Below are 18,637 nucleotides of genomic sequence, written 5' to 3' on the forward strand. Positions count from 1 at the left end.
CAGTCCGTAGATTGTCTTTTCGTTTTGTTTATGGTTTCCTTTGCTGTGCAAAAACTTTTAAGTTTAATTAGGTCCCATTTGTTTATTTTTTGTTTTTATTTCTGTTACTCATTTTTTGGAGAGGGATCCAAAAAATATTGCTGCAATTTATGTCAACAAGTGTTCTGCCTCTGTTTTCCTCTAAGAGTTTTATAGTATCTGGTCTTATATTCAGGTCTTTAATCCATTATGACTTTATTTCTGTATATGGTGTTAGAGAATGTTCTAATTTCATTCTTTTACATGTAGCTGTCCAGTTTTCCCAGCACCACTAATTGAAGAGGCTGTCTTTTCTCCATTGTATATTCTTACCTCCTTTGTCATAGATTAATTGACCATAAGTGCATGGGCTTATTTCTGTGGCTTTCTATCCTGTTCCATTGATCTATATTTCTGTTTTTGTGTCAGTACCATACTGTTTTGATGACTGTAGCTTTGTAATATAGTTTGAAGTTAGGAAGTGTGATTCCTTCAGCTCCATTCTTCTTTCTCAAGATTGTTTTGGCTATTCAGAGTCTTTGTGTTTCCATACAAGTTTTAAAATTTTTTGTCCTAGTTCTGTGAAATATGCCATTGGTAATTTGATAGGGATTGCATTGAATCTGTAGATTGCCTTGAATAGTATGGTCATTTTAACAATATTGATTCTTCCAATCCAAGAACATGGTATATCTTTCTATCTGTTTGTGTCAACTTCAATTTCTTTCATCAGTGTCTTACAGTTTTTGGAGTACAGGTCTTTTGCCTCCTTAAGTTGGTTTATTCCTAGGTATTTTATTCTTTGATGTGATGGTAAATGGGATTGTTTCCTTAATTTCACTTTCTGATATTTTGTTGTTAGTGTATAGAAATGTAGTAGATTTCTGTGCATTAATTTTATATCCTGCAACTTTACCGAATTCACTGATGAGCTCTAGTAGTTTTCCGGTAGGGTCTTTAGGATTTTCTGTGTATAGCATCATGTCATCTTCAAACAGTGACAGTTTTACTTCTTCGCTTTCAATTTGAATTCCTTTTATTTCTTTTTCTTCTCTGACTGCTGTGGCTAGGACTTCCAAAGCTATGTTGAATAAAAGTTGCGAGAGTGGGCATACTTGTCTTATTCCTGATCTTAGAGGAAATGCTTTCAGCTTTTCACCATTGAGAATGATGTTAGCTGTGGATTTGTCCTATATGACCTTTATTATGTTGAGGTATGTTCCCTCTCTGCCTACTTTCTGAAGAGTTTTTGTCCTAAACAGATATTGAATTTTATCAAAAGCTTTTTCTGCATTAATAGAGATGATCATATGGTTTTTATTCTTCAATTTGTTAATGTGGTGTATGGCCCATTTTTTAAATTGCGTTATTTGTATTTTCGTGGGAGAGCTGGATTTGACATGAACACAAGTCATGTCTTTCCTCAACATGTGTTGGAAGCTATCACCTTAGCAGGGGTTGGGACTGGGGATGGAGGGGCTGGAGCTGGAGCTGGGTTTGTGATGGGACTTCCCCTCTGCTCAGTGGCCAACACTGCCCTATTGGGCATGGGGTTTGGTCCCCAGTTGCTGGAGCACAAGCGCTGAGGGTCGCGTCTGAGCCCGCTCTGTTCCCTTTAAATGTGTGCTGTCCCCTTTCCCAGCACCAGCACCCTCTCCCTGGGGTGGGGGGGAGCAGTGCTGGGACAAGAGGGGCTGGTGTGGGCACTCAGTGTGGGTCTGGGCACAAGCTGCAGCAGTCCAACAGCAGGCAGAGATCTGCAAACAAAGACAGTTTTGTTTCTTTCTTCCCAATTTGTATGTCTTTCATTTCCTTTTTTATTGCATTAGCTTGAGTGGTCAGTTTTGTCTGATATTAATTTAGCTGTCCCAGATTTGTTTTTTGTTTTTGTTTTTGTTTTTGGTAATGTTGACAGTATATGTTTTCTATTCCTTTACTTTGAACTTTTCTTTATTCTTGTGTTTTAGATATATGCTTCTAAACAACCTATATTTAGGTTTTATTTTTTTAATCCAGCCTGGCAATATTTATCTCTTAATTGAATCATTTAATCTACTTATGTTTAATATGATCACTAATACACTGTATTTATGCAAATGTAGGTGACACTGATTATAAGATACCATTATTAACATACCACTTAGAATGAAAAAACGGTGCCTATCAAGTTAATACAAATTTTAAGATGAATCTCAATTTCAGGGTATTTTAAATGTGTAAAGAATGTGTTTTAGAAAAACACATCAAATCTGCTGTATTACAACTGTGGATTTTAGTTCCCTGCTAAAATTTTCAAGCTTCTCATTTTTCTCTCTGACCATAGCAAGCAGAGATTTTCTCTTTTTGGGTTATTGTTTGATAATTCTAGTATCTGGAGACTTTATGGGACTATATCTGGTTTTTTTTTTCCCTTATAGTGTCTTTTAATTTTTTTATAGTTGTTCTCATAGTATCTTGTGTCTTCATGTTATGTTTTGATAAAGTATTGGACATTGTATTTGAACAATTTTTGGTACGAAATAATTTGAGAAGTAGGATTATGTTATCCTTGGCGTATTAAATCTTCTTTTTGAGGACAGATTTCCCACCTTCTACTTCATATGCTATTTCATGAACATTAGTTGACTGTTATGTTAGGCTTTTTTTTTAGATGCAAGTGATATAGATGCTAGAGTTTTTCCAGGTAATCAGTTGGATCCAGTTCTGTTTAAAAAGTGGATAATCTAACTTTGTAACATAATTTTTATCAATATTTAAGATATTTGAGGGACCTGGTAGTATTCCCCTCACACACTGCTCTTGGATTCCTGGACGTGTGAGGGGTGTGCTTCCTGGGAGGTACCTTTCTAGAGAAATGGCTTTCTTAATTTTGCCCCTCAATGCCACCTACATCAGAAAGCCTCCATAATCGGAGGCTTTTAAAAGAGTGCTCTTTTTAAAAAAAAAAAATCTAATTAAGTGTCATCACTTAGAGTTCTTTCTTAGGACTTCCTATTCCTAGGCTGTGGGGATTAGGATGGTAGTGGTGGAAATGTGTTCTGCTTATTTCCAGATTAGTCATAGAGAGAATGTTTTAAATGATAGTTGGTTTTTTTTGGTCATATCCTGGTAGACCATTTCCATCACTGTTAGTCCCATCTATCTCCTTTTGAATCAGTTTTATAAAACTCACCTAGATGTGACAAAAGAGATTCGGAGATGCTTTAGATTCATATCTTAGTACCCAGATGTGATACAGAGTAGGGGTACTTTAGTTGCTATTATTCAAGCCAAGTATCAGGAGAAAGATCATCCTTCTTATTACTGTAGGTGACATCCAAGGATGACTAGGGAGAGAATATCTTCATTTTATTATCCACAGTGTTAGTGAAGGCCAACTTGGGGATGCTTGTTATTATCTCCACATACTAAACAGCATAAGAAGTGGTTATGATTTTGTTATCCTTTTCAGTACTATAGTCAACTTCATTGTGGGTGAAACAGATTTTTTTTTTTTTGTAGATTGCTTTAGGATCACACATATAAAACATTGTTTCTATGAGAAAATGTGTTCCAAGGACTGTATAACAAGCTTATTTCAAAAATAATCTGTTCAGAAGCGGTGAACTTTGTAGATTAAAATTAGGAGCTCAAGTGTAGGAAATATACACATATGTCTGTACAACTCCTGTGACTATCAGCTGATTAATATATTCTTACAGAAAACATTATTGAATATGTACTGTGTGGTAGGCACTGTACTAGCCATATAAAGAACAATAATAGGAAATAAAAAAACGATCGTTTAAATTGAAGTCTCCTTGTTTATCAGATAATTATCACATGCTCTAGTTTGACATTTCTACTTGAGGTCCTTAGACTCAAACTCTTGTTGTCTTTCCTAAAACCTGCTCTGCCCCCATCTTCCCGTGATAGTTAATGATAGCGCCTTCCTTCTAGTAGCTCAGGACAAAAATCTCAGTCACCCTTGACTTCTCTTTTCTCACATTCTTTGCCTTAATGTCTATTTCTGTAAACCACATAAATAATCCAAACCCTTCTTACTGCTTTCACCACTGCCACATTTGTCTGTCATCATCTGTTGAGTGGACTTCCTGCTTAACATAGCAAACATGGTGATCTTATTAAAGCATAAATCAGATCACATCATTCCTGCTTCACGCTTTCCATTGTGTCATTCCCCCCTCCTTATTTCACTCATCGTAAAAAGTCAGATTCTTGCAGTGGCCTCTTCCCACCTTGCTGTCTGTATTCCACACTGTCTCACTCCACTCCAGCCGTGCTGGCTTCCTTATCTGTTCCTTGAACAGGCAGGCTTCTCCCTTCGGGCTTTTGCACTTACTGTTTCTTCTCCCAGTAATGTTCTTCCCCTAGAAATCCAGTTTTGATTCAGTTGTCTCAGTATTTGAAGTGCCTGTCCTGACAGCTCTTTGAAAAACTGTAGTCGCTCCTCCCCCTGGAGAGGTCGTCTTCTTCACCTCCTCATCTTTTTCCCCAACGTCACTTGTCTTCTAATGTACTATTGAATTTATTTCTTCATTATGTTTATAGTCTGTTTCACTCAGTAGAATGTTGCCTTCACAGGGGCGGGGATTTTTGTCTGCCTTGTTTACTGTTTTCTCCCTTGCACGAAGAAGAGTGCCTTGTACATGATAGATGTTCCACAAAGATTTGTTGAAGGAACAGTGTTGTACAAAAGGACTCCTCCTTACAATATTCCTAAGCAGAGAGTAGCAAGAAAAAGAAGAATGTGGAAAACGAGTGTTTTGGTCATTGTCGGAAATCTTGTGCTAGGTCTTTACTTTCTGCGTGACTGCTTTCCAGTTCGAAGAGCCAGGAGCCAGGAGCCAGGACTGTCTACTTCCTCGGAGACTCTGGGCCGGTTAACAAAGAAGAGTTTACCCAGGGGACAAAGTCTCCCAGAAAGGATCTGTTCCTTAGATTCCTTGGATGTACAGAAGACACGGAATCAATAGGAATGCTTTCTCAATCACTGTAACGTAACACGGTTCTCATTCCCACTGCTACTTTTGGTACCCTTGCTCAAACTGATAAAAAAGAGATTCTTTCAGGGCACCAAATGCCCCCAATAAAATTTTAATGTGACTTGGATTTCTCAAAGGTTCTTGTTTTATAGTTGAGTGTGTCTCCCGCTAGTCTTCAAAAGTGAACATAGCCAGTGGGACTATCTAAAAATATCGTTATTGAGTAAAACAATAACTAAAAACAACCCAGCAACACAAAGAAACACATCAAAATTGTGTTCGTATAAATGTCACATAGACAGTTCAAGTTGGACCGTTTCTAGAAGCCCATCTAGCCTTCAGAGTATTAACTACAGTTCTTAGAAATTACCATCAGAGGCATTTAAACCTCAAACTGTAGCTGACATTCTGCCCTGTGCATGCTGCTTCTCGGTAGCTATCGTGCGTACATCACCGCTGGATTCACATTATTGTCACATAGCTCCTAGTAAGCGTTAGTGAGGGGAGCGCAGGAATGTCGTTCAGCAGAGTGAAAAGAGGTTGGGGAAACAGAGCTCGCTTCACATATTTGAAGAACCTTTACTATGGAAGACAAATAAAACTTAATTCTAGAGAGGACTAGATAATTTTTGAGGTCTCTTCTGATGCTGAGATTTATGATTCTGTGAATATTTTCTGTATCTTCTGCCATTTTATTTTTTATTTTTTTCACCATGTCTCGCGGTTTGCAGGATCTTTGTTCCCCGACCGGAGACTGAACCTGGACCCTTGGTAGGGAAAGCGCGGAGTCTTAACCACTGGACAGCCAGGGAACTTCCTCTGTCACTTTAAATGTTCACTTCTTGATGGTTGAAGACATGACTTAAGATTTTCAAAGTGAGTAATTGCTATGACTTAAGATCTTTTTCTTCATGTTTATTACAGAGGTTCCAGAAACTTCAGCACTTGCAGTGCAGAAGACTTTGAGAAGTTAACTTTAAATAAAGGTGGAAACTGCCTTCTTAATATTCCAAAGCCTGACGAAGCTTACAGCGCTCCTTTCTGTGGTAATAAATTGGTGGACCCTGGGGAAGAGTGTGACTGTGGTACTCCAAAGGTCAGTTTAAAGTGTGATGTTTGCTTTGCGAAGTTACCTTGGGATTTGCAAAAAAATAAAATAGCTCACTTTGGGCAACTCTAGCATAGGAGCTAAAGTAAAATTTAGTGGCAAAATGAGGATTGGTATTTTGCTTGTGGGGATATGTTCCTGGGGTTGATCATCCCCTCATTCCTAGAACATAACCAATGGTGTCATCTGTTTTGGTGTCCAGGAAAGTGCCATGTTTATTCTTCTGTTTTTTTGCTACCTTCTACCATTTCTGTTATGGTTACTGAGTCTATTTATTTTAAAGAATGAATCAGTTTTTCTCTTGGCTCTTTACTTATAAGCTTTTACTATTCTGGCACTGCCATTGCAGAAACATTTATTCAGTTGACCTCATTTTAATAATAAATTGAAGCTGGCCCATTGTCCAGAGTTCTTCATTAACAAAGTTCTTGCTACTCAAATTAACATTCTCCCTTTAGTAAGCTTCAGTTCACCTACCACTCTCTGGCTTTCTCAGACCTGTTACCCACACTTACTGCCATAAGTCTGTGCCCATCTTTATTATTATTCTTCTATATCTCAGCCATTCTCCTCTCAAAATGGCCTACTTAAGACTTCCTAGACAAGGCTTAGGAGGAAAAAAAATTTTAATTAAATTTCAAAAATTAAAAAAAATTAAATTTAAATTTTAAAGAAATTGGTTCAATTGTATGTAAACTTTACTATATTCTCAATCTTTTCCACAAGTGCTGCTTCTTCTCCCTTACCTGACCACACATCCCTGGCTTTTGCCAGAAGGCTTTACATTCTAGAAAGGCAGTATGTTTTTTTGTTTTTGTTTTTGTTTTTGTTTTCTGGGGGGAGGGGCGCGCCACTTGGCTTGTGAGATCTTAGTTTCCCAACCAAAGGTCGAACTTGGGCCCTCGGCAGTGAGAGCACAGAGTCCTACCCAATGGACCACCAGGGAATTCCCAGGCAGTATGTATTTTATGACGAAATTGTCATGGGCCTTCATTGCATGTCAGCAGCCTCTGCTAAATGTTTTCCATGGTATGATCCTCACAATAACTCTAGGAGATTGATATTTCTTTATATTCTCATTTTCAAATGAGGAAAATAAAGCCTAATGAGGTTATGTTTAATCTCTAAATTAATGTTATACTGTTAGGATGACCAAGCTCTTCTTTCCAGGCATTCTCCTAAAATATTATATATGTTTTGATTTCTCCTGACTGTTTACTTCATTATCGAACTAATTGAAATAGTCTATATTTGCTTCTCGAGCTTTTTTTTTTTTTTTAAGTATTTGTTTATTTATTTATGGCTGTGTTGGGTCTTTGTTTCTGTGTGAGGGCTTTCTCTAGTTGTGGCAAGTGGGGGCCACTCTTCATCGCAGTGCGCGGGCCTCTCACTATCGCGGCCTCTCTTGTTGCGGAGCACAGGCTCCAGACACACAGGCTCAGTAATTGTGGCTCACGGGCCCAGCTGCTCCGCGGCACGTGGGATCTTCCCAGACCAGGGCTCGAACCCGTGTCCCCTGCATTGGCAGGCAGACTCTCAACCACTGCGCCACCAGGGAAGCCCTGCTTCTCGAGCTTTTGCACTACAAATTACTCTTGAAAAAAGTACCTCTTCCCCCTCAAATATCTCAGGTGTTGTTCTTGGTATAAAAGTTTCAAATAGCAAGCACAAGCAAAATTCCCCTTTATTTCTCCCATACATTTTTTCACTTCCTTCTGCAGTGGTAATCATTCTTATAAGTTTAGTGTGTTTCTTTATAGATTTTATTCTATGCATTTATATACCTATATACAGTATGTACATTTGTACCATAGTTGGGTTTGTTTTAGGATTTTATTTTTTTACATAAATGAAATCCGACTTAATACATTGCATACAGAGTTTTTTTTTCTATTAATATATCCTGGAGATTTTTTCCGTGTCATTATGTTATTTACACATAATCCTTTAATCTGCTGATTAGTATTTCAGTATAAGGATATACTGTGATTTATTTCACCATACTCTCGTTAAAGGACATTTACTCACTGTAGTTAGTATTTTTCTGTTGCAAACAGTACATCCTTGTATATGCTCCATGTATGTGTGTGTGTGTGCATACGTACATATACAAGTATTTCTCTAAGATAATTACATAAAGGTAGAATTATTGAATTGCAAAGTATGTGTGTTTTTAATTTTATTAGAGACTACCAAATTTCCTACAAAAAGGCTGTGTCAGTTTGCACTTTTACCAACAGTATGTCATGGCATTTAGTGTCCCCCATAGTTTTGTAACTGAGCAAGATACAAGTTTTACTCCTGTTTCAAGATTATCATCATATAGCCCCTCTATAATTTTTTCTAGCATTTTTGTAATTACAGTTTTTTGTATTAGCTCTATAATTGGTGGGAGGGGTCATGTGGAGTGAGCTAGAGAATTAACTTTTACCCATTAATTGTCAGTTGTTGCAAAACCATTTAAAATGGTACTTTCACCATAAATAAAATTCCTGTATACATAGTCTATTTCCGGATTCTCTTTTCTTTTATGAAGCCATCTGTCTGTCTTGCACAGTAGCTGTGAAAAAAAATTAACAGCTGTATTGAAGTATAATTGAATACAATGTCAAAAAAAACCACCCAAATTCAGACTTAGATAAGAAGAGGCTTTATCCAGAAGAAAGACTATTGTAGTAGGGAGAACACGCTGATCTCAGACATCTGGAAGCGTCTCAAAATCAAACAAAAAGGTTTTTCTTTTATAGGGTAAATGTGGGAGCAAACAGAGATAAGCAGAATCTTTTATGGGGAAGCTGGATAAGCAGGGGAGAATAGCCAGTGAGGTCTGATAGGAAGTTGTCTTTTGGTCAGCTGATTGCCAGGAGAAGCTGGGAAGGGGTGGGGATACTTGTACCCTTTTTTTTTTGTGGAGACAAGCAGAGTTCAAGGGCCTATAGGAAAGAGAGAAGGCTCACTAAAGTTTGGTCAAGGCAAAGCAAAGGGTAAGAAACAGGCAATTATAAACACTTGTCAACAATGAACTGCACCCGTTTAATGCATACAAGTTAGGTTTTGATACCTGTTTGCATTAGTGAAACATATGTTTTTGTGCTTTTGGTGTTACATCTAAGAAATCTTTGCCTAGTCCAAGATTGCAAATGTTTTCTCCTAGAAGCTTTATCATTTTAGGTTTTTTAGAAAAATAAATGTATTTATATTTTATTTATTTACTTTTGGTTGCATTAGGTCTTTGCTGCTGCACACAGGCTTTCTCTAGTTGTGGCGAGGGGGGGCTACTCTTTGTTGCGGTGCGCAGTCTTCTCATTGCGGTGTCTTCTCTTGTTGCGGAGCACAGGCTCCAGGCACGCAGGCTTCACTAGTTGTGGCACGTGGGCTCAGTAGTTGTGGCTCACCGGCTCTAGAGCACAGGCTCAGTAGTTGTGGCGCATGGGCTTAGTTTCTCCACGGCATGTGGGATCTTCCCGGACCAGGGATGGAACCCGTGTCCCCTGCATTGGCAGGTGGATTCTTAACCACTGTGCCACCAGGGAAGCCCATCGTTTTAGGTTTTACATTTAGGTTTATGATCCATTTTGACTTAATTTTTTGTACGGTGCAAGGTATAGATCATTTTTCAAAGTTTCAGATTTTTATTATGAAATAATTATAAACTAACAGACTGTTGCAAAAACAGTCCAAAGAGTCCTATGTATTTTTCGCCCAGTTTCCCCCAAAGGGTGACAAATTATATAGTGATAGTGCAGTATAAAAACCAGGACACTGACGTTGGTATGTTAACTAGATTACAGACTTTATTCAGCTTTTACCATTTTAACCTGCATTCGTGTGTGTATGTGTGAACTTTTATGCAGTTTTATCCCATATATAGATTTATGTAACCACCACCTCAATTAAAATACAGAACTGTTCCATCACCACAAAAGAACACCCTCCTGCTACCTTGTCGTAATCACACCCACCCTGACTCCAGCCCTTATCCCTGCCCCGGCTTCCATCTGTGGTTTTGCCAGTTCAATAATGTTTGCCATTTCAATAATAAGTAGAGGGACTTCCCTGGTGGTCCAGTGGTTAGGACTTTGCCTTCCAATGAAGGGGGGTGTGGGTTCAATCCCTGGTCAGGGAGTTAGGATTCCACATGCCTTGGGCCAAAAAACCAAAGCATAAAACAGAAGCAATGTTGTAACAAATTCAATAAAGACTTAGAAGAAATAATAATAAATGGAGGGACTTCCCTGGTGGTCCAGTGGTAAAGAATCCGCCTTACAATGCAGGAGACGCAGGATCGATCCCTGGTCAGGGAACGAAGATCCCACATGCCTTGGGGCAACTAAGTCCGCGCGCCACAAACAATGAGCGCACGCGCCTCAACTAGAGAGCCTGCGTGCTGCAAACTACAGAGCCCACGTGGCTGGAGCCACAACTAGAGAAGAGAAAACCCGCACGCCACAACTAGAGAGAAGCTCGAGAGCTGCAATGAAGAGCCTGCACGCTGCAACAAAAGATCCCGCATGGCTCAATGAAGATCGCACGTGCCGCAACTAAGACCCGACACAGCCAAAAATAAATAAATAAATCTTTAAAGATAATAATAATAAATGGAATCATACAACATATAACCTTTTGAGACTGACTTTTTTTCACTAAGCGTAATGCCTTTGAGGTCAGTCTAGGTTGTTGCATGTGTTAATATTTTTTTATTTTTTATTAGTGAGTAACAGTCCATTGTATGGATATTACTTCAGGGATTTGGAATAATGTTTAGGCTGGTATTTCCACCAGCTCAAAGGGCCTATCTGAAGTTTGTTTAACCATTCACCCATTAAACGATATCTAGGTTGTTTCTAACATTTTGCTATTATGAATAAAGCTGCTGTGAATTATAGTCCACTCTTTATCATCAGAGATTTAAAGAAAAATATGGTCTTCATGAGTAAACATATGAAGAATCTCAGCAGAGAAATGTATAATAAAGAACCAAATGGAAATTATAGAACTAAAAAGTCTAATAAATGAAAGATTCCCTGTGTAGAATTAATAGCAGACTAAGATGGCAGAAAAAGAGTCAATGAACATGAAGTAGAACAAAAGAAATAATCCAATCTAAAGAAGAAAGATTAAAGAAAAATGAACAGAGCATCAGGGACATGAAGGCAATATCAAAGAGCCTAATGTAATTATAAGTGAAATCCCAAGAGGAGAGTGAGAACGAGATGGGAAAAGTATTCAAAGAAATCATGGCTGAAAATTTCCCATATTTAACAGAAAATGTTAAGTTACAATTCTAAAACACTAAGTAAAGCCAAATCAGAATCATTACTAAGAATGATTGTAGGCACATTGTAATCAAAGTGCTGAGATAAGCAGAAAATAATGCAAGAAGTCAGAAGAAAATGGGGAACAAATGTGTAAATGGCAGGTGATTTTGGGAGCAGAAGACAGTAGAACAGCAGATTTATAGTTCTGAAAGGAAGAAACCGTCAGCCTAGAATTCTGCAACAGAGGAAAATAAATATTCTTCAAAAATTAAAGCTTATTTCCCCTGCCCCCTTCTCTCCTCCTCCTCCGTTCTCCTATCTTCTTCTTTCCGCCTCTCCTTTCTCCTTCCCTTCTCAAACAATTCATACCCGAAGACATTAGTTGGAACATAGGAGAGTAGATGTCACTGGGTAGAAGGTTCGGGGCAGGGGTAGGGAGCCATGGTGGGCCAAAGTGGGGTGAGAGAAGCCAAGCAAGATAAAAAGAATGTCCACATGGGTGGAAATCCACCCAACAGAGAAGTCAGACCCTGAGCATGAAGAGAAGTGCATTTATGGATGCTTAATTTCCTGTGATCATTAAACACACTGTTATAAACTGAATGTTTGTGTCCCCCAAATTCATATGTTGAAGCCCTAACCCCCAAGTATGTCTGTATTTGGAGAAGGGACCTCTAGGAAAGTAATTAAGGTTAAATGAGGTCGTAAGGGTGGGCCTTGATCTGATAGGATTAGAGTCCTCATAAAAAAGAGACACTGGAGAGTTTGCTTGCTTTCTCTCTGAACACATGCTCTGAAGAAAGGCCATGTGAGCACACAGCAAGAAGGCAGCTGTCTGCAAGCCAAGGAAGAGAGTCTGCGTCAGAAACTGTATTGGCTGGAACTTTGATCTTGGGCCTCTAGCCTTCAGAGCTGACGTAATAAATTTCTTTTGTTTAAGTCATTAGTCTATGGTATCTTGTTCTGGCAATCCCAGCAGACTAAGACACATATTTTCTGTGATTTCAGTCCTTTGAAATATGTTGAGACCTAGATAATAGCTAAAGAGTCACTGATAAATCCAGAAGGGTAGTAAGGGACTGTTTCCAGGGAGTAACTGTTATAGCCAGGTTAGAAGGAAGCATAGGTCTAAGATAAGAATTTTGTTAATGAATATTGATGACAATAATTTATTTCTTTATTGACAGTCATTTTCTCTTCACAGGAATGTGAATTGGACCCTTGTTGTGAAGGAAGTACTTGTAAACTTAAATCATCTGCTGAATGTGCATATGGCGACTGTTGTCAAGACTGTTGGGTAGGGAATTCCTCCCTATTTGGAAAAAATAGAAAGAGGAAAAATATGCATATATCAAAATTGGTTTTCTCTGATCTGTAAGAGAGTACTATTTTTATTACATGATTACATGAAAAGTTTTATGACACTTGTTGGCAGCTTTGTGTCATGTTCTTTTATGGCAAGTGGTCTAAAGAGATTTTTTTTCTTAAGTAAAAACATTTTATTTTTCTGATTTAAGAGTGGTCTATGTTTTTCATTAAAAATTCAACAATAGAAAGTAGACACTGAAAGACCTTCTATCATTTTACCCTCTTCAGGTAGCCATTGTTTGATAATTTGTTAGTCACTTTTTCCTATGTAAATGTGAGTATGAGTGTGTGTGTAGGTGTGTGTTTGTGTGAAAGTAGGTAAACATGGGTGTACATATTTTTACTATGTACTTTTTTCAGTAAAATACCATGGATTTTCTTCCATTCAGGTAGTTCTACAAGGTTATATAGTTAGTATTCCTTTGTATGGCTGTACCATAATTTCTTTATCTGGTCTACTAATGATGGACATTTAGATAGCTTCCAATATTTGCTTATAAGTGGAATTGTTGGGACAGAGTATGCATATGAAAATTTTTGACACACATTTTATATACCTTCTACAAATGTGCCAGTCTGTAATTGCCAGTATAATCAATACACTGATTACTGTACAGTGTACAGTATTGATTACATCATGTAAGCACTATTTTTGTTTCCTCGTACTAACATTGGTTGCTAGCCAGTGTTACGATCCAGGTTAGTTTGATAGGTGTAAAGTGCTTTTATATCTTAGTTTAATTTGCATTTCTTTTGGTTATCAATGAGGCTATGCTTTTTCATTTTCCATGTTTCATGACTTTTATGAATAGCCTATTATGGGCCTTTGTTCATTTTTCTATTGGGTTATTTAATCTTTTGTTTTTGTTAGAACTTTTTATAGATATAAATACTGTGGTTTCCAATTTGATTAATTTGTGGGAATTTTCCTGATATTCCTGTTCAATTTCAATCCTATTACCCTAGTTCCTTCCAGGAGGTACTTTGTGCCGAGGAAAAACCAATGAATGTGATGTTCCAGAATATTGCAACGGTTCTTCTCAGTTCTGTCAGCCAGATGTTTTTATTCAGAATGGCTATCCTTGCCAGAATAACAAAGCCTATTGTTACAATGGCATGTGCCAATATTATGATGCTCAGTGTCAAGTCATCTTTGGCTCAAGTAAGATATTTTATTTATATTGATTGCTTTGATTTTATTTTTTTGTTTTAGTTTTTGTTAAAAATGGAAAACAAACATTATTGCTAAAATTGAAGTTCTCCCGTTTCCTCTCTCCTATCATGTCTCCCTCTTTCCTTCTCTGTAGGCAATCATGGTCATGAATTTGATGTGTCCAAGTTCAGTTGGTGATTTTTGTTTTTATAATACTTTCTCACCTCTCTATCCTGTGTATATTAACATTATATGTATACATATATATGCACAGTATTGTATTCTAGATTTAATAAATTCATGTAAATAGTATGGGGACATACATATGGGTCTTCTATTTTAATTGTTCACTCAAAATGTTTTTGCAATCCATCTGTATTGCTATATTTAGATCATAGAGAATTAAAGTATTCTATTATATTTTTTATTGTGTCTCTTTTTAAATATTTCATTTTTATCAAAGTTATACAGACAGTAAAGAGCCAAATCATTCACAAGATTTTATGAAAAAGTAAAGTGTGCCTCCACATAATAGCCCCATCCCTTAAGGCAACCATTTTTACCTTTTCTTGCTGATTTCTAGCTGATTACTTTGTTACTTGCTCCAGGTCTTTAGATAATTTCTTGGTAATGCTACTTTTCGATTTTTCCATTCTAGGTATTAACTGTTAATTTTTCACTGCGGAGGATGAGAATTTAATTTCTTACCTTCTCTTCTTTCAACACTTGTCAGCTCTCATCCTACTCATGCTCATTTTTCATTCTCCATCCTCTTAATATGGATTAATTATAATTTTAGGTAGAGCAGTGTTGACTGTTGTGATGTTGTAATTTATAACAAACCAAAAAAAATTGGTCTTTGTCCAGTTCCTGGCATGAGCTCCTAAAACCCTTGGAATTTCCCAAGTAATGAGAGCTGTAAAAGTGTCTTTTGTTATGTCAATGCAGTGACTTTTGGAAAGCCCCTCAGTGACTTAAGGATGGGGCTGGTTGCCAGGGAACTAACCCTGTGATTAGTTGGAACTTTCAGTTCCCTCACCTCTGGGACTGGAGATTGCCGTACTCACAAGTGGCCAGTGATTTAATCAATCATGCCTATGTAATGAAGCCTCCATGAAAACCCAAAAGGACAGGGTTTCGAGAGCTTCTGGCTTGGTGAACAAGTGGAGATGCAGGGAGAGTGTCACACTTGGCAAGGCCTGGAACCTCCAAGCCCCTGTCTCTATACCTTGCCCTATGCATCTCTTCCATCTGGCTGTTCCTGAGTTATATTCTTTGATAATACACCAGTAATCTAGTGAGTAAAATGTTTCTCTGAGTTCTGTGAGCCGCTCTAGCAAATTAATCAAACCCAAGGAGGGGGTCATGGGAACCTTGATCAGATAGGGTCGGAGGAGAGAAGACTAAGCATGAAATGGGACTTCATTTATGTTAGTCAGGCCATGGGATACAGTGGTAGAGATCTGTGAACTTCTGATATATTTTGCAGGAATGGACAGGTTACTGCAGACCAAAAAAGTACTTACAGATAGGCATTTTAGAGAAGCAAATGCTATTATTTAGCAAGTATATTATCTTTGTAGAGGCCTGCAAAAAAGTCTAGGACGACCGAAGGAACCACATTACTGGGGGGTGGCTTGTTATTAATTTAGTCACTTTTTCCTAATATAAATGTGAGTGTGAGCATGTGCTTTGCTAGAGTTATTTCCATGCGACGTTTATCCTGTGCAAGTATTCTGCATCCATTTTCAGATTACTTGATCCTCCACCTCTTTTTTCTTCCAACTCCTTTCACCGCATATCCATTTCCTTGTAAACTGAACAACGTAGTATCAGGTGTGTAAGACAGACACATGAATTTCCATTATTAGATAGAATGTACTGCCAAAATGGCTTCAAAATATTTCCAAATAAATTATTTTTAGGAATATATAATTAAGTGGAAAAATCAAACATTAAGTGGTACATATATAAAATATAAGAAAGCAAGAATGGATTGATACTTTATTAGCTGTCATGGCTATTTTTCAATGTAATTAATACCTAAAGTAAGCATCCATATATGGTAAGTTAAAAAAAATAATACCTGGAAGTGTTTTCACCAGCCCTCCCAGGCTGATCTAACCAGGGGTGCAGTAGACCTGTGTTTGAGAGCAATGAGAATTAATATGCTGAAAGTGCTACCATACTGTGCATGGTTTTTAATTTCATCATGGTTAATAATTTCATCTTGTTTAATGACACTTCTTTGAGGACTTGAGTGCTCGAGTCCAGGCTAACTTTTAAGTACCATCTAAGCTTTATTTTCACATTTTGTTGTTAATTATAAAATGTGGAACAAAATGTTTTATCTGTAGGTCCTGAAACCTTTTCAGAGGTGTTGAGGCAGTTTATCCAGGCGTGTGGACTGTCGTAGGGAATACTTTTATTTCTGAATCAAATTGCCATAACTTAAAAAAAATTTTTTTTGAATTTTGATTTTATTGGAGTATAGTTGATTTACAATGTTGTGTTAGTTTCAGGTGTCGAAAAAAATTTTTTTTGATGTTACAGAAGCCAAGGCTGCTCCAAGGGATTGTTTCATTGATGTGAATTCCAAAGGTGACAGATTTGGCAATTGTGGTTTCTCTGGCAATGAATACAAGAAGTGTGCCACTGGGTAAGTGGAGGCGAGAGTATAAAAGAATATGAAAGATTGTAAGATCAGTCATCTTTAGTATCTTTTACAGCTCCTTGTGACTGCCGACTGTCTCCCCCTTAAACATCTAACTTTTCAAACTTACAATTTTGTAACACATGACTTCAGAGAGATTCTGAATAGGAAGGGTAAAATTATTCATACCTTTTGACATTATCTGTCTAAAATATAATGATTTTTAGAATGTTACTTTTGTTTATCCTGTTCTACAATAAGAAGCCCAAATAAACACTCTTCTCCCTCTTCCTTTCATTAAAAGATTATGCTGCTAAATCCATACGTAAAGGTATCTGCAGAATTAATTCTGGACTTCATCATTTTCTTCTGGCTCCATATAATTTGAAAGTGACAAATTAAAAGCCTTTTTTGTTTCTATAACATTTGCACATTGTAAAAAAATTAGTATTATTATAAAAATATAAACAAAAGTCATCCATAATCTCTGTCTGTATGTATTCACTAATTTCAGTGTATGTCTTCCCTTTTTTTGTTGTTTCTGTGCACTATACGTACACACACTAACATTTTGCATAATTGGAATTATTCTATAATACTGTGCTTCTCTTCTACTCACTTCACCTCCTTCTCTGCCAATTAGGCTAAGCAACTGAGGTAAAACAGTGCTTACTAAGAAGAAATAACAACCGTGACCTCCGTGTTCCAAAATCCAACAGACATCTTTAGGTCTTCATGCTTCTGGACCTCTCAGTAGCATTCAACTATGTTGACCATTTTCTCCTTGAAGACACCCCTTTCCTTGGCTTTTGTGTAGAATGTTCTTCTAGTATTTTTTTCTGTTTCCGGATGCTCCTTTAATGTATTTATTTGTAGGCTCATCTTTCTCTACTGAGCCATTAAATGTGAAATACTTCAGCTCTACTGGTCTACATGTTGTCCTCTGCCACAGGGCCTTGGCACGTGCTGTTCCTTCTGCCTGGCATGCTCTCCTCTCTGCCATTTTAAGTATAACTTCTCTAAGAAAGACTTCCTCAACTTCCTTAACAGGGTCAGATGTCCCTCTTATAGATGTTCTTAATGCTGTGTGCTTTTATTTTTTTAATGTTAGCCAAATTATGTTCTAATTCTTTACAAATTAGTTATCCACATAAAGTATATTTCACAGAATATTTAGAATATACCTTTCTTGATATATAAAACAGAGTAGGTTGAAGGAAGTTAGAAAAACAAGAAAGTATTTCAAAAGAGGGTATGAACATAACTTGTTTTGACTACCTTGTACAGTCTCAAAACTAGTTGTAGATATAAGTTCTCTTGCATTTATATAGCACTCTTTTTCTGGGGAAGTCAAACTATTATTCTTAATAAATTTTTAGTATATTTAAATTGCACGGGAAGGTTATGTCCAAACCATTGCCTTAGCAAGAATAATCACTTAAAAACGATACTGCCTTAGAAAAGATATTGGGTCGGCCAAAAAGTTCGTTCGGTTTTAAGTAAAAATAAAAGACACATTTTAAATTTTCACGAAGAACTTTATTGAACAACATATTCACTGACCGAATGAACTTTTTGGCCAGTCCAATAGATAGCGTAATAGGTAATTTTCCAGATAAAGGGAAGGTCAGATACAAAACCAGTTATAGGCACAGCATTTTCAAGATTCTTTTATGGTGTTTAGAAAAGACCAAGGAGGGCTCTGTCCTGCACTTGGAGGAATTGGACCCATCTTGGCTAACATAATTAGGCTAAATCAAAATGAGAAAAGTAGCAATTTGAAAGTTGAAGGAAGGATGAACTGGTTAAAAAATTGTATGTTTCTCTTTCATTGAATTTGATGTGTTGTATTTTCCTTACTGTTCAGTTCATAATATTTTCTAAGTTACACTGTGATTTCTCCTTTGACTCATGTGTTATTAAAAGTGTATTGCTAATTTCCAAATATTTGGGAATATTCTGGTTATCTGTTTGTTTTTGATTTCTAGTTTAATTCCATTGAGAACATACTCTCTATGATTTCAGTTCTTTTCAATTTATTGAGATGGGAATTAGTGTCCAGCATATGGTCTATTTTGGTGAATGTTACATGTT

At 37.1% G+C, this 18,637-nt stretch overlaps 1 protein-coding gene across 2 annotated transcripts in view; it reads left to right on the forward strand.

Moving 5' to 3' along the window:
- ADAM9 (ADAM metallopeptidase domain 9) overlaps positions 1–18,637 on the forward strand; it is a 103,060-nt gene that overhangs the window by 46,380 nt on the left and 38,043 nt on the right. For both annotated transcript variants that reach the window (XM_007178413.3, XM_007178414.3), the window contains 4 exons: positions 5,928–6,099; positions 12,574–12,666; positions 13,704–13,899; positions 16,444–16,549. In XM_007178413.3, the coding sequence (XP_007178475.1) occupies positions 5,928–6,099; positions 12,574–12,666; positions 13,704–13,899; positions 16,444–16,549 (567 nt within the window). The remainder of the gene's footprint in view (positions 1–5,927; positions 6,100–12,573; positions 12,667–13,703; positions 13,900–16,443; positions 16,550–18,637) is intronic.

This window comes from Balaenoptera acutorostrata, chromosome 21 (genome assembly GCF_949987535.1).
Source record: "Balaenoptera acutorostrata chromosome 21, mBalAcu1.1, whole genome shotgun sequence".
Classification (NCBI taxonomy): Eukaryota; Metazoa; Chordata; class Mammalia; order Artiodactyla; family Balaenopteridae; genus Balaenoptera; species Balaenoptera acutorostrata.